Source organism: Haliaeetus albicilla, chromosome 13, assembly GCF_947461875.1.
Source record: "Haliaeetus albicilla chromosome 13, bHalAlb1.1, whole genome shotgun sequence".
Classification (NCBI taxonomy): Eukaryota; Metazoa; Chordata; class Aves; order Accipitriformes; family Accipitridae; genus Haliaeetus; species Haliaeetus albicilla.
The window spans coordinates 5,324,508-5,341,535 of NC_091495.1; the positions used below are offsets into that span (position 1 = coordinate 5,324,508).

The 17,028-nt window shown below is 41.0% G+C and overlaps 1 protein-coding gene across 2 annotated transcripts in view; it reads right to left on the minus strand.

Annotated features, from left to right (window-relative positions):
- ALK (ALK receptor tyrosine kinase) overlaps positions 1–17,028 on the minus strand; it is a 319,318-nt gene that overhangs the window by 79,588 nt on the left and 222,702 nt on the right. For both annotated transcript variants that reach the window (XM_069799961.1, XM_069799960.1), the window contains exon 6: positions 1,432–1,563. In XM_069799961.1, the coding sequence (XP_069656062.1) occupies positions 1,432–1,563 (132 nt within the window). The remainder of the gene's footprint in view (positions 1–1,431; positions 1,564–17,028) is intronic.

Sequence of the window (17,028 nt, forward strand, 5' to 3'; positions counted from 1 at the left end):
TCAACCTACTGATTATCAGAAGTTAAAAAAAAAAATTAGTTTTTTTAATTAACGTGTAGTACAAAATAGAAATACCATTATGAGGTCTTAGAGCTCTGTTTTAAAGCTCTTAGGCAAAAAGGTTTCAATACTTCTAATACGAAGCATTATTGGTTCTAAGGAGCTGCAAGTCCACAGTGATGACACTGTTCCTACGAAAGTGAATTTAATGTTCACTGAGTGTGTGTCATTAAGGAATATAATTTCATATTGTAACAATGTCTAACATGATGGAGAAGCATATAATTTCAAGCTTTTAACTAGTTTACTAGATAATCCCAGGTCAAACCACTGTTCTCCACACCAATAAAATGTTGCTTTATTTCTTTGTTAGCAGCAAAGAACTGGAATTTGCTACAAGTTGTGTGTCACTCATGTTAAGTTTATGCTAGAAGCAACACAGGTCTGTTTGTCTAGACATCACCTACATCGACACAGCTTGTTTGAATTACTTTACCCAGATTCTCCCCTGTTCTAGCTGTCACATATGAAAGCTAAACTAAGTGTCTCTTCTATTTCAAAGGCTTTTGCTGGGACTGGTATTTTGGTCAGGGAGCACATTTTTTGCATACCAAATCAATGCAGCTCTATCGACAAAAGTCCATAGGCTAGATCAGCTGTGATGCATACATTTTAAATTGGTAAATGATGAACTCTCAATGATTATTTATCTTGATACATTTGCCCTGTGGATAACCATACATCTGACAATCTACCACTTCTAACTATCTGTAGACTGGCTGGAGGTAGAACATGTAGAGGTATAGAAAAAGAGACAGAGCATCTTCAAGATGGTTAAAGGAAGGTCCTAAAGTATCTAGGTTATGCAGCACAATTAAAAAGCATTCAGACACAGCAAGTTTTCTGAAAAATTAGGCTGCTACCTATATTCTGCTGTATTTTATTAGACTACTGACTGCTCAAGAGAGGACAGAAAACAAAAGGAATTACAAAGACACAGGAGTTAGTCAAAGACAAGCTACTAGCTCTACTAATTTTTCATCTTAGAAGTTTTCTCCTTTCTCTCCCTTCTGCCACATGCTGTGCTACATTTTGATTAAAAGCTCTAACAAACTACACATTTCATAATTCTGTAAGGCATCTAGCTATTCAGGCTATACTTCCTTTGCATTTTTGATCAGGGCTTTGGAAGAGATGAAGCACTAAGAGCATCTTAAGAACCTGCTGCAGAACTAATGCAAACGAGTACAGGAACATATCAAATGCTCTGCTCCAGGCAGACATCCAGAGAAACTGCACGTGTTATAGAGGATACTGGTCTTTTGATAGTACCGAATTAGTCTATTGTGCTAAAGTCTCAGGCATGAAAATTCAAAACAATCAATGCTTTTGGAAAAGGAGGATGCAGCCTGGGGGTTTGGATTTACTCACTGCATATATCTCCCTCATCTTCTCCCTCAGCGCAGTCCCTGATGAAGTCACATGTCTGCCCCAGCCTGATCGCTGTTCCATTCCAGCAGCTGAAGGAACCCTCCAGAGCCATTTTTGAGCCAGAACCAGATCCTAGAGAAAAAGAAAACAAAAACCACTTCAGATTATTGAATTGCCTTCCTCTCAATCAACAGGTCGTAGGATCCTGGATAAAACTGAATGGGAGAACACCTTGTGAAATCCCCTTAATCCAATACTTACTTGATAAAGTAATTATTTTATTTTGTTTGACCTGTTTAATCTTGTCAAATAGCTAATGGTCTACCTAACAGAGAATTTCAGTTCCCCAGGTATTTCTGGTGTTTTAACTTGGAAGGCATCTTTGACCCTTGAAAAGAGGGTTGAAATCCTGCAGCCTGTTCTGTGGTACTTCTCAAGAACACCACAATATGCATAATAGATTTTTAATTGTATGTGAAGTTACTGCTAGACTGACAGTCCTGAAGACTGACATCCTCTCCGTCTAGCTCGGGAATAACATGGCTGCATGGTTTGGAAAGAACATGAGTTTTTATCATACCCTCCTGTTGACATGTATTACCTATGACTTGGATATATCACGTTGTCATATTCTCTCTGCAAGAGAGAAAACAGTCTGATCTGTACTTGTAGTTTTCTTTCTCTTCTATAACCACTCCTGCTCCTGCATCCTGCACTACCCTCCCCTTGAGTCAGAGAGCCCATGAGTCAGAGAGCCCACAGCAGAATACATCTACCAAGATACAAAAATCACTAATTCATTTTACCTATGCTAAGCAGCAAAAGGCAGCTAGCAATGTGGAAAGGAGCCAACTCTTATGAAATGAGGTCACTGAACATTACAATCAGAGGCCAGTATCATCCATTCAGAAATGATCTTGAGTAGTCCCTTAGCACCATCCTTTTCTGGAGGCGCTTGATTCCCTTGACAGCTGAGAAGTCAGAGATCATCTAGCCTGATGGGTATAATTTTCCTTACTGTAGGAATTCTCTCACCCGGAGGTCTTTGATTGTAGCCAAGTGAGATACTTAAAAAAAAAAAGAAAAAAAAAAGAAAAAAAAGGACTTGTCCTAAGAGACATATGCTCTAGATCAGCCACCTGGAGGAGGCAGGAATTAGTTCAGTAACATCCTACAGTCAGTATATATGGAGGAGGCCAAGCTTGAGAAGTGCAAGAGCCCCCTCCACAAAAATCTGGGTGTAGATGCAATTTGCTGAAACCTTCCTGACTCTCTGCAGAGATGTGCTTCCAGTTCACTATTCCTAGAAGGCAAGCCTAGAAGTATGAAGAGGTCTGTGCTGTGAATTCCCCACTGCAACAACTCCTGCCCTATCTTACATTAAAGGGATAAATGCTCAAGATTAAACCAAAGTCTCTGGGCAGAGTGAACCATTGTTCGCCTAACTCACCTGTGCTTGCTACACAGTGCAGCTATATCATGTTCTCTGGTACTACAGGGAGTCGGGAATCAGTGGTGATTCAATTAGATGTGCACTTGATACTTTTATTTATATTGCCTGCCAAAACTAAAAATTAATGAAGCATGTAGGAAAACAACCACTATTTCTCTTCAAGCTTATTTTATGGTGCAAATCAATTCAGGAGTGGGGGGAATACATGCCAAACCTTTTTAATAAAGGACCCCAGCTCCTGAAAAGAGTGGTCTGTGTTATTGTCAGCTCGATTTTTTTGACTGCCTTAGAGCAATTCTGGCTTGCCACATACAGGCTCCACGGTGCCCTTGTACTTCAGTTAGGGTCAAGGCTGACTAGAGAGGACAGCTTTGCAGAAAGAATAGACCAAGTAACTCAGAGCTGGTTGCTGACAATTTCTGCAGGCCCCTTGGTAAGGGTTTAAGGCAATGAGAAGGTATCTTCCTTGGCTTTGTCATGCTCCTTGCAAAAATGCACTCTTTAGAGACACCACTGAGAGCCTTCCCTATGTCAGATGCAAAGCTCTTTGCAAGTCACAAGCCAGACACAGTGGGTTCAGGTCAGTATGCAAATGGATGCTAGAAAGCTGTAAGAAGCGACTCTGGTAACTCAGTAGATGATCCCTTTTCCTAGGGGTATTCAATGAACCTGTATGGCACCATGTTGCTGGAAGTACCACCTAAAGAAAAGTTAAGAGACATGGCCCAGAGCATTTCCATGATGTTAGTAACATCATGACACTCTTAAAAATTCTTCAAGTCCTACTCAAATTCAGAAGTACTTTTGTCTCTCTGAATTTCTCCACAGACAGTTTTGAACCCCATGTTTATTACCAACTCTCATGTCCCACTCAGACTTCCCGCAGTCCTTTCAGCAATGTCCGTGTTTTATCCCAGCAGCTGCTGGGATACAATATGCACAGATTCAGAGGAAGGGTTATTGTAGGCAATGGAGTTGTTCTGTTTACTCAATCCACTGTAACTTTGTAAAGGCACTCAGTTTTCCAAGTACATGACTGCATTAACACCAATTATATGGAACCAAGGCATTCAAGAGCACCTACTGTCTTCCCAGGTGTCTCTGTTGCAGCCCCGGAGCACAAATCTCCTGAAGTCAACTGACTGTAGTATTTAAAAGATGTCAGTTGCAACTAGACATGAAGCAATTCCAGAAGCTTACCCTCCAAAACAAACCAGCAGATTTGCATGCTCATTCATCTCTGCAAAGACAGGGCTTGAATTAGCTCAGATTAGCATTAGACACATATATACATGCTCCTTGTATAGGTTAGAGAACACAAATAGCAAAGCTGCAGCCTGGGGAATGGCCGGGTTCTGTGACAGTGCATGATTTATTCCTGTCTCCTGTTTGCTTGCTTACTGTGTGCACAATGGCAAAATGAATTGGATAAAGGAGATGATTAACTAGTAAAACAAATAGATAACCAAAAAAAGCCCAAACACAAATGACCGTTTTAATGGGTCACTTGATGCAGATGTTTGCATCCAAGCTCAAGGAAACTTAATTTTTAATTAAAATATTTTGTAACAAAAAAAGACATTTGATCTTTTCACTTCCCAGCCCCTATGACTCCTGGCAAGGTGAGCCAGAGTGACCTGGATTGCCGAGTGAAGTGGCTGCAACTCACACACAGAAGATGTGTAAGGAAAGGAAAATGGATGGTATCAAATAAGTATCAAAGTAAAATTTGTGGGAGACATCCTTTATATTTACAGCAGTGTTTATGTAGCCAGTGGCATCCATAAATTATAGCAGTCATTAAGCTGTACCATGGCTGGCTTGGAGTCTTATAAATCATTATTTAAACAGCAACATTAAACAAATGGCATTTCAGACTCTAAATTGAAAGGAGAAACAAACAACTCCTTGGGGAACAAGTGCTGACTTTGTACCTCACAGGTCCTGCTTCTGAACACAGTCTAGCCTTGGCAGTGTTCAAATCCAGTACCAGACCCCAGACTCAAATGACAGCCCATGCTTTTGGACTTAGTTTCCATACAGCAGGATTGAAAGGGGAAAATCATGTGGCTTAGCCTAATGCAGGGTAAGCAACTTACAGCTCAGACTGTGGGACCAAAGGGGATGTGTTTCACTTCTCAGCAAATTTTCTCTGACTTGGGTTGCCTCTTCTCTCCTTCCTCCTCCCTTAACCAGCACAGAAATCAAAATGCACTGGCAAGCTCTGGCAAATCTGTCTCTGAGGAACGTGGCCAGAAAGACTGTGGTGTTTGATGACTGCAAAATGGGAACCTTCAACTTATTGCCACCACACTTCGCCAGGTGGGACGTAAGACTGAAAATTCTTACAGGCATTCACAAAGATATCCCTTATCTTGCAAACTGGCTACGCTGCTAATTAACATGCAGGATTAATCAAGCTGAACATAATTATAACTTCACGTGTTACATTCAACTTCTCAGGCCATAATTTTTAATGCTACTGAAAGCTTTTGGGACCAACAGAGTCAGGTAAAGCCCTCCCACTCAGCACACATTAAAACAAGAGAGCTTAATAGGACAGTACTTGGTGGTTGTTTGAAAACCTTGTCATTTGTACTCTGCAAAAAAAAGGTGAACAGAAATTGCAAAGACCTGGGATGAATGTGCACCCTTGTGCACATTTTACCAACAAGCAGCTGCTCTCTGGGCTATCCCTGAGAAGCCCGGTTGGACACAGCTGAATTGACTCCAATGGTTCTTGGGGCAAGACCCTGTGTGCACACAAGGTGGGAAACTTCAATTTTTAATTGCATGTGCGTAGTGAGAAATACCTACCCAGGGAAATCCACCATGCTTATTTCACCATATGTGCTACCTCTCAAAAAAGAGAAACTTTCCTTCCATTTAATTACACCTCTTAAAAAAATTTTCTGATGAGGTAGTGCTGCAGGCTAATGTTCCTCCACTAAATGCCGCTAAAAATCAGGGAATGTGCAACCTCACTGACAATGCTTATCTGTCACAAGTATTTGTCATTAACTTTTCAATTTCATCTGCTCCTCCTTTGGTTTGAGTTCAAGGCCTTGACTCAGAGATATTTAAAAAGAGAGTACTTGGGGGATTTAAAGGTTGTGTGAAACAAAGGAAAGCTGCTGTCTGGCTATAAAAGGATAGTGAGAATTCTGGGGAGTTTCTAATTATTGACCTTTCTTTGACTCACCATTTCTGATGGGCACGTCATTTCCTCACTCTTCATCCTCCAACCCTCCAGCCTTATAACAGCACAGACATTTGAAGGCTGATGGCTCACTTGGTGCTGAGGATAGCCATATTCCAGGATAAAGTAAATTTTCTATTGATACGAGTCATTAATACCCCTGCTTTCACCATTACAGAAGTTGGAAGGTATGAAATAAAGGAGGTAGGAAAGTGAAAGAAGAGAAAGACAAGTTCACGTTTAAGGCACCTGAAGCCATCCTTGGCAAATGGCCATTAAACTCCAACATGATACAGGGCAGATCACATAAATCAAAACTTTCACAGCAAGCTACACTGCCCTTATTTTCCAGGCACTCACCCCAGGACACCTGTTCTGAGATCTGCAGAGAAGCCAAGTGGTCGCAGCTGCAAATGACACCAGTGAGAGAGATACTTGGAAAACATGATGACCTCAAAAAATGCTTTGAAAAAAGATTAGACTCCTGGTTTCTCACACCAGGCAGCCAAAATTAGTCAACACTTCATAATTTCTGACTTTAATCTTTGCAACAGCACTGTTACTGTTGCTGTCACTGCCTAAGGATGCAAGTGAAGCCACATTTGTAGGAGGCGGCGATCTCTTTTTATTAGACTGCCTGATACAGGCAGAAAAAGCAGCCCATGTTTGTATATGCCTGAAAGCTTGCCCATTTTTCCAGTTACATAAATTTGCTTTAATCTTCTTATTTCACTTCCTATACATAAAATGGGAATAAACTCATCACAAGAGCTCTGTGATGTTCATTTCATTAACATTTGTAAGGAACTAAGATGTTATGATAACAGAGCCATGAAAAAACCTGTAAGGAAATTATTTACTCTGTTTTCACAGTGCAGTTTGAATAATTTACAGTATAAAATGAACAGGGCCATACATTTGATGAAGGCAGGATAGAGGATAGTAAATAAATTCCCACTGAAGGAGCACCCCTTGCCCTGCATGCTAAGGGCACAGCATTCCCACAATGAGCTACTCAAAGGCGAGAAATCTTGCTCATTAGAGCCACATAGAAACAGAATTTTCATTTCACAGAAAATGTCAACATTTCAAAATGTATCTAACCACAAAATAAAAATGCTCAAATTTCTCACAGAGCAAAAGTTTCAAAACAAATCTGGGTTGGAAATACTGACTTAAGAGGTTTCAACACATAACTAAATATTGTCATAAACCCAAGAAATTTGAAAACATGTGAATTCAGACAAAGATAACATGTTGGGCAGGAAATTCAAGTGGAAACTTACTGGTTTGGAACTCACTCATGTCAATAATTCAGCCAGCTCAATTCTAACGGGCTCTCCCTCTCTGCTGCTGTTTCAAAGTAGGAATGTTATGCTTAGTAAACAAATTCTAAAACATCTGCTCCTTCAGCCTTGCCTAATGCCAGTATGATTGCTAACACCAGAGAAAGCTTCACAGCACACCTGAGGAGCTGGCACTTGTTCACTGCCATGTTTCAGTAGCATGAACTTTCTGCAGAGCTATACAGCATTTAGACTAGCCAGGCCCCTCTGTGTTCTCTTCGAAATGCTTTTGACCAGGTCTAGCTACTTTTCCTACCTTTTGATTGAATGACTTCCCAATGTTGATGTTGGTGTGATGTAGCTTTCCTGAATTTACAGCAACAAATAGCTTCCTTAAAACTATAATGAAAAAAGAATGTGGAATAAGAAAGTTAGCTATATTTCACACTTTCTCATTTTTCAATTAGGGAAGTTGACTGAGGATCTAGTATTTATCTTCATAGCTCCTGAGACAACAAATAATTGCTGAGCACAATAAATAACATGATAATGCGTTTCCCTATTAATCTTGCACAAAATCTAGCTGCTTTTTTGTTTTTGTTAGGGTACATGGTAACATGTATTTTTTCCTGTGATTTGCTTACCAATGAATACGCAGCTCCAACAGCACATCCAAAAATTAATAGTAAGCAAGTAAACAGCAGCAGTGAATTTTACGAAGGAAGTGTGATTTTTCCAGCATGCAGTAGTACCTACATATTCTGTGGTATCTACAAAATTGAAAAGGGCCAAAAGAGATGGAAAATACTCATTACCAAATACCTATGAAACACTGTGTATGCACAGTCATTGGACCTTTTTTTTTTTTAAATTTCATCTCACACAGCAGATCTTTAAGGTTTTCATCCCTAAATATGAACATCCTGACTTAGAACAATGCAATGGGATAGAGTAATTTTGTTAAAATCCCAAACCTCATTTCTTTTGGTTGCTGTTTGTGGCCCCTGTTTCAATATCAGACTACATTTGCTATTTGATTCCCTTTTCTCTCAGGTACCTTTGCATCTTTGTGAGATTAAAAAAAAACCCAAACCAAAACACACCCTGCTCCCAATTTTTCATACCTCGTCTAAAAGCAGTGATAACTATATTTGTAACAGTAAACAACTGCTTAAAAAGAGACCAAAACACCTTTTCTGTGATTTTCTGTGAATTTTTCAAAATACAAATCTTGGAGAGGGAAAATAAAAAAGGTCTAACTTCTATTATTAGCTCTGTCATTCCCATCAGACCTCGCTGGGTCTGAATAGGCTTGGAGACCAGCTCTTATCAGCCAGCAACCTCACCCAGGGGAAACACTGGCCAGACTGATTGCTAGCTCACTGGAAGATGAATGCCGCTTGCCACATGCAGCGGACACTGACAAAATCATGAGGTGGTTAAGATCCCTAAGCTTATATATAGACAACAGGAGCAGATTTAACATGGGTCCACTCTCAACATCAGGCATGGAACTGAATATGAAATAAAACAAGGCTATTGGAGAAAGTATATGAAAATAGTGCTTCCAAACTTCATGCGTGCCTCTTGGGTAAACTATAAGAGCTGATTAGATAGAAAATACATGTAATTTTCCACATTTTGCTTCTTAGAAGGCTTGGTTCAAATCCACTTTCAATTATTAAAGTAAGTTTTATCTTTGCCTATTCAGGTTCCCCAGTTCCAAGCACAACCAACACTGCCACTGCACTGCCGACATATACACAGTGGATTTTAAAAAATTCTTGGTTCTTAAAAACACCACAACAAAAAAAACCCCCAAACCATCAATAACATTTTAAAGATGAGGAAACTGAGGTACGCATCAACCAATTTTAATTACTTAAATGAGACTGTAAATTGCCCAACCAGACTAACTCTCTGACTCCTGTTCAAACCTCTACCAGTTAGACTGAAGTTGCGCAGATCCGATAAAAAGGCCACAGAAAGGAGAGACTGGAAAAGATTGCTTGGCTCATTGAAAGCTGATTCCACACGGGTCAGATATAACTGCTCTCTGAATCTTGCAGTAATCCTCAGTAATCTCTCAGTCATGCACTTTTAGCACTGTCAAACCAGTCAACAGAGGTATATTTGTATGCCTTGTCATGAAAAACACAAATAAAGGTATGACAATTGCATTCAAACATCATTTTAGATAGGAATCATATTTTTCATTTCTAAAATGCAATTCTGCTTCTATACCTGTTTAAAGCAGTATCTCTCCTTTAGCTGTCAGCAGTATTAAATTAAGGTTTATGACCTTACTGCAGATCAGTTGCTGGGGTAGATGGGCAGAATATCACAAATCAGCACAATCACGAGCATGTGTATGTGGTCTCTTTGAGTAGGGTGCAGTGATGCACCCTCACATCACAGCCAAATGCTTTACTGTGCAAAGCAGTGGCCCCAGAGTGGAAGAGCAATAGTTGTTCCAGGTAGAAACAGAAGCTTGCTGAGAAGAAAGTTGCATATTGTGCCCCTCTTCACTGTGCCAACCTCCGTGAAACTCTACAGGTATGTAAGTGCAACGAACTGTCATCAAGGAGCTAATTTTCACTTTGTTCAAAAACCAAGCAATGAACAATACCTCAAAAACTCAATGCATAATCAAAATGAAATTGCACATGAGCACTTGCTGTGAGGGAGAGCAATAGTATTGGTGACACATAACAGGTTTGCCACTGGAAGGGACTTAATGTGCATAGAGGCTATCCAGCTTTCAGTTCAGGGAAGTAAAAGGAAACACTGCAGTTTTACCCTACCTCCACACATCCCTGAACATCAGTATGTTGGTGGATGCTATGAGTCACTGGTGACCCTTCCAGCTGAATGCACTGAAAACTGCCTACATCTCAGTGCTCTGAAGGGATGGAGAAGTTAGCAGTTCTTTGCTCTTGTGTATCAGGCTGTGCTTCAAGGCCTTGCTACACTTGAATGAAATTATCCCAGGAGCAAAGCTGCTGAAGGTCAGCGGTCCTTAACATCAAAAAAAGCCTGGAGAATGACTCCTTCCTGGAGTCTGTGTCTCTGCCGGAGGATCTCTGCTAACCCTTGAGCATGCAGAAGGCTTACAAATTGGGAATGCTTACAGAAAAAAACAGATGTCAGCAAAGAACACAGTGATTAGCTCTGTGTAAGCCAAGGTACATACTGAAGATATTAGGAAAAGACATAAGAAGGAATGACATTACAATTCCAAGATGACCACCCAGGTTTCAGGCAGTCTCTCTACCTTCTCGTGACATGCTAAAAGACACTTTGGTTAATGCTTTCTATGCAAGATCTCTTTCCCAAACATATACTGAGGTACAGAGAGAATTCTAAGAGTTGACAAATATCATTACTCAGAATTACCATGCCCTGAGGATGAGATGCCTGTGGGTTGCTAGCCACAGTAGAATAGCTAGAAAAATGTTAAATAATATTAAAATAGCTTTTTAATTATTTTCAATACTGTGATAAGAATTTAATAAAACAGTTGCTATGTGTAAAGACAGATCAAGGAGACAGAACATCTTACATCTCCCTGTGACTCTAGATTTTCTCTAAGATCTTTACCCTTCAGTGAGTAGACTGTGCAATCAAACTCTCAGAAGATTTTACACAGTTACTCAGAACTGACAGTCTTTTACAGTTCTCGTCTTCAAATTTGGCACCATAAAACGTATGCCAACCCAAAATATTCCTTCATATCCACTTTGTCAACAGGCTTTCTGTTGAGAGCAAGCTCCCCTTCAAGGTTCTTCCAATCCCTCTTACCCCCATTTTGCTAACTGATTCAGTTGGCTATTAATTAATCTCTTAACTATCATCAGCAATAGTATTAAATTCTCACAAATGTGCTACTGCTGTTATTATGTAAAATGCTCCTCCCAGCTGGATAGGTTTCAGCAAAGCATAACACCTTGTTGACTCCAGATAAATTTATACAATGCAGATGTTCCTCTTCCTGGCAGACAAATCCTTTATAACTGCAAAATAATTCATTATACAAGATAGAGAAGTAGGAGGACACAGAGTTTACCGCTCTTCTTCATCAAGACCTAGCAAACATAAACATTTGGGTACAAAACAAGTAATAAAAAGAGAATATGAAACAGGGGCTGCTAGCCCCACTGCTTGACCAACCTGATCTCCTTCTATGACCAGGTGACCCGCCTAGTGGATGAGGGAAAGGCTGTGGATGTTATCTACCTCGACTTCAGCAAGGCCTTTGACACTGTCTCTCGTGGCATACTCCTTGAGAAGCTGGCATCTCATGGCTTGGACAAGTGTACTCTTCGCTGGGTGAAAAACTGGCTGGATGGATGAGCCCAGAGGGTTGTGGTGAATGGGGTGAAATCCAGTTGGCGGCGGGTCACAAGTGGTGTTCCTCAGGGCTTGGTGTTGGGCCCTGTTCTGTTTAATATCTTTATCGATGATTTGGATGAGGGGATTGAGTGCACCCTCAGCAAGTTGGAGATGACACCAAGTTGGGAGGCAGGGTTGATCTGCTTGAGGGTAGGGAGATCTACAAAGAGATCTGGACAGGCTGGATTGATGGGCTGAGGCCAATCGTATGAAGTTCAACAAGGCCAAGTGCTGGGTCCTGCACTTCGGTCACAACAGCCCCATGCAGCGCTACAGGCTTGGGGAAGAGTGGCTGGAAAGCTGCCTGGCAGAGAAAGACCTGGAGGTGCTGGTTGACAGCCGGCTGAATATGAGCCAGCAGTGTGCCCAGGTGGGCAAGAAGGCCAACGGCATCCTGGCCTGTATCAGAAATAGTGTGGCCAGCAGGAGCAGGGAGGTGATTGTTCCCCTGTACTCGACACTGGTGAGGCTGCACCTCGAGTCCTGTGTTCAGTTTTGGGCCCCTCACTACAGGAAAGACATGGAGGTGCTGGAGCGTGTTCAGAGAAGGGCAACCAAGTTGGTGAGGGGCCTGGAGCACAAGTCCTGTGAGGAGCAGCTGAGGGAACTGGGGTTGGTTAGTCTGGAGAAAAGGAGGCTGAGGGGAGACCTTATTGCTCTACAACTACCTGAAGGGGGGTTGTAGTGAGGTGGGTGCTGGTCTCTTCTGTCAGGTGGCTGGAGATAGGACAAGAGGAAATGGCCTCAAGTTGCGGCAAGGAAGATTTAGGTTAGATATCAGGAAAAATTTCTTTACTGAGAGGGTTGTCAGACATTGGAATAGGCTGCCCAGGGAAGTGGTTGAGTCACCATCCCTGGAGGTATTCAAAAAGCGAGTAGACGGGGTACTCCAGAACATGGTTTAGTGGGCATGGTTGATGGTTGGACTTGATGATCTTGAAGGTCTTTTTCCAACCTAAATGATTCTATGATTCTAAAGCAAATGGGGTTAGTCTGACTTTGTGGCAAACAGGGGCAGAACGCTACCCATGAATAATTATGGGAAGGTCCAGAAGGAGGAGCAGAGCACATGGAAACAACATACAGAATACAACCCAGGCATACATGCACAGCATTCTGACTGACTTGGAGTCAAAAAATAATTAGGCATATAAGGAACTAAGAAAAGAGAAATATAAACCAGTTTCAGGAAACAGTGAAATTCTGTATACTGTTCACCAAAGATCTAGTGGATTGTGGTGCAGTTTCAAAGGAAATGTTGGGAAAAAACCCATCAGTTTAAGAGAGGGTTACAGTTAACAAGCTGTACAGAACAGGACTCACTCGACAGCACAAACCGCACACGCACAGTGAATAACAAAAAAGAACCACCAAAATTTCTTTTGGCCGTAAAATGGACTAGGGGAGACCTAAAGGTACTTTACATTTACACGTGTCTACACTTGGTCTTGAAGTATCAATTTAAAAGACCAATAATGATTAACATTAATTTTCGTACGCATTTCATCAAGTCTTCTCTCTCAGCAGTGGCCATCTTGGGGAGGTCAGCCATCTTAGGGAACACAAACTCTTCCTGTTTTTTACTATGATACACTGGTTGCTCTGTATTTGTAATTCTATTCATCTTAAGCTGCCCATGGTCCTCTCCGTGGTATAGTTAAGTTATACTGAGTGCAAAGGTGTTAGATACCCACCATATATTTTTACAAAGAGAACAGTTAAGATACCTGACTTCCAGCCCTCCTGGGTCTTTAACTTAATGGGATGTGGACGCAGTTCACCAGCTATAATGACTGTCACTGTCCAGCTACTCACATCACTGCAGTACCTCAAAGCCTGGAATGTAATCTGTAGTGCACAGGGAATCTACATTCAGAAAGTTTAGTGAAATACTATCAACAAAACCAACCACCCTGGAATTTGTACTTAAACGAGGAAAAATGTCTTGCCTCCTTTTCCAGGACTTCTTGATAAACAGCAGCAGGACTCTTATGCGGCAGTAGTTACAGTAAAGGCTCTCAACTCTACTTTGACCATGCCTCTCCTTTCCGTCCTGCAGGTAATTGCTGCTGCTTTTTAGTGAGCAATATATTTTTAAAGGAGTCTGTCAATGAGGTATCACAAAGATGATAAAAGTGCCTTGCCCTAGCATCTAATATGGACAAAATCAGTGATCCACTGTCCCACAGACGGTAACATAGTCAGAAAGCTGAGAGGCCTCTGCACCCACAGAAGCCAGGCCTTTAATGGGCAACAGCTGCTGCATTCTCTGAAAGATTTTCAGCAGAACAGTACAACAGCTAAGCAAACTAAGCCCTGGCAAAGACAGGGTGGCAAATCCAAATTATCGGCCCCCTGTGTGTGAAGCAGTTTCAGCACAGACAGTAGCAGTTCAAGATCTCTCCACGCTGCGAGAACTCATCCATCCTGCATCCGTTTTACCTCCCTCTCCTCTTCAGGTCAGTGACAATCCTGCTGGGAAGGTCTCTGGACAACTTTGTTCGTCTCTGCTAGCAAAAAGTAGAAGTGAGAGAAGAGAGAAGACTCACAGCAGTCACTAGGCCTCTTGCAGGTAGACCATGACTAAGTTACCAGCTCATCCAGGGTATTCTCGGAAATAAAAAGCCTGGCATCCTTTTCCCAATACCCAATAAAAGGAAGAAAGAATTAAATAATCAGGGACCGAGCACAAACCAGCCAAAGCACAGGAGCCCAGCATCATTTTTTGAGGTACTTCAACCAGCGCTCCATTTGTGTGTGCAGGGGCCTTGAATTGCTAGCAAATCACCTTCAGAAATGCTGCCTATCAAATAAGGAATCTGACGGTCAGGATTTTTAAATTGGCTCTTATGCTGTGACCTTGGATAAGTCTCTTCACTTCTTCAAGCTTCCATCTCACTGCCTGTGACAGAAAGAAATAACACTTTGTGGGGGATATGTGGCCTCACTATTGTTTAGAACTAGCACTAGGTGAATAGCTTATTTTTGTTTGCACAGAAAAAAATAATCTCATTTTTAAGAGCTATCTAAAATGAAAATGTCCCCTGTAGAAGAAAAATGTTTGCTCAGCATTACTCTAAAAGATTTTATTTGTTCTGAAATAAAATATTGGTTAGCTCCAGGAAACTTGTTACTGTTCAAAATTTGTTTCATTTCAGATATATCATCCCTCCTTTATGCCTTTTAACATCATTTCAAATAAAAAAATAAAAAAAATAAAAAAAATAAAGTCCAGGGTTAAGCTGTTAAAATCTAGTTTCTTCCCTCACTTTTTTTTGTCAAAACACTTACTTAACTTTGACCAGAATTTTGAATAGCTTAGTCCCACTAAGTTGCATTTTTAACAAACCTAGAGTGAAAATGGAGATGCTGCTTAGCCTTGTGTAACACATGGAGGGTCTCAAGTGAAAGGCTATACTGAGCGTATCACTAAATGCTAATCACAAGCACGGAGGGTGACAGAATCACTCTAGTCATTACCACATGCTAATGCAGCATCTGTCTGAGAAAGCCCTGGGTCATTTCAGCTTGGTCCTGTCCCCTGAAATCTACTCATTCAGACAGTGCACCAAAGACAACTTTTTACCACGTTAGCACTGACAGGACTAACAACATTCTCTCCATTTGGCATGTATTAAAACATGCAAGTATTAGCAAAACACAGATTTAACTGAGGCAACCTCAGATTTGGAGAGTAGTTAAAACCAACCATGAAGCCTGCACAGTTTCACATGAGCACTGTGGAGGTATTACACTGCTATTGCCTTCTCAGTGAGCAGCAGTATGGAAAACAGTTAATGTAAACTCAACATTAAAAATTTCACTGACAATTAAGGTGACAGATTAAACTGATCTACATGCAATCTGCAAACTGATTTGGCATTCACTGATTAATGCAGTAAATTAAATACTAACATCTCACATGCAATGTTATAAATCACTAACTTCACTCAGCAATGTATATGTGGTGTCAAACAATTTTTGATGCTGTGTAAGTTATTAATTTTTTCATAGGTGAAGCACTGAGTATCTATTACAGTTTTAGGATGAGATTATGAACAGTGACTTTCAATTTCTGACCAAAATTACTTCCAGACTTTGTCACTGGAGTACTTGATACTACTATAACTGCTCAGATTTCCAAAATTCAAGTGGAAATTGCTTTTCATATAGCAATAGAAACCTACCAGCACCAAGTCTGGACCCAAGCTTCTTAGTGTATTTGAAGGTGGAGAGATGCTTTAGAAATGTGATTTATTTCTCAAAAAAGGTGCTTTCAAGAAATGCTCGTCTCTGAGTTCTGCTGATACTCAATATAATACAGATCTACTGCTTGAAGAAACTGCAGCAAGAAATGCCACAAGATCTAAGTATTTTGCTCAACTACTGGAAACAAGGCAGAGTCCCTCTCATGCTTTTCCATGGATGTTACTCTCCATACGTCAACAGACCCCAAGTATTTTTAACTATACAGTCACAAATTCTCAAGGTGAAGGTATTCCCCTCCACAAATCCCAGGCAGTGCAAGGCTCTAGCCTTAGCAACAACACTTCAGCTCATGATTGTCAACACTAATGAGTTAAACTGGACTGTAATGAGATCTTGGAGTTATTTGTAGCTGTGGTACAGGTAAGTCCCTTTGGTTGCAGGCAGGCATCCTCCCCCAGCTGCATTGGCAGGAGAGGTTATTGTCTCCATCTGTTCAGGACCACTTTCCCTCCTGATCCGCTGATGAAGCAGCATGTGCAAAGTACTCCCTAATTTATTTCAGGCAAAGTCACACAGGTAAGACCAGAACAACAGTTCTTACCTACTCAAGGATTTTATGTTAACCTCTCTCATTTTCAAATGGCAGCTGCTCTCTGGGCTGCATTAAAACATCTTACAGACTCTTGTGACCTGCTTAAAGATTAGAGGAGCAAAGCTGCAATACAGTGGTGCTACAAGGTAGAGCAGCAACTCAGTGGCTGTGCTCTAGTCACTTAAAAAACCCCCATCATTCTAATACGTGAGATAATTCTGATACATGATAATATTCTTACTATTCCATGCGAAGCAATTTATGGAAGACGGAATTTCCCTTTTTTAAAAGGGGCATACTGTGGAACATCAGACTGCTAACTCCCATTTCCTTTGCAGCTTTGGGAAAACTTGTAAACACAGCTTGGTCTTTATCTGAGATATTCAGCTCAAGTCTGCTTCTAAAACAAGGAGAATGGAAAAAAAAGCAACTGCAAGCACGCTCAAGTTTGGAGGAAATTCTGTGT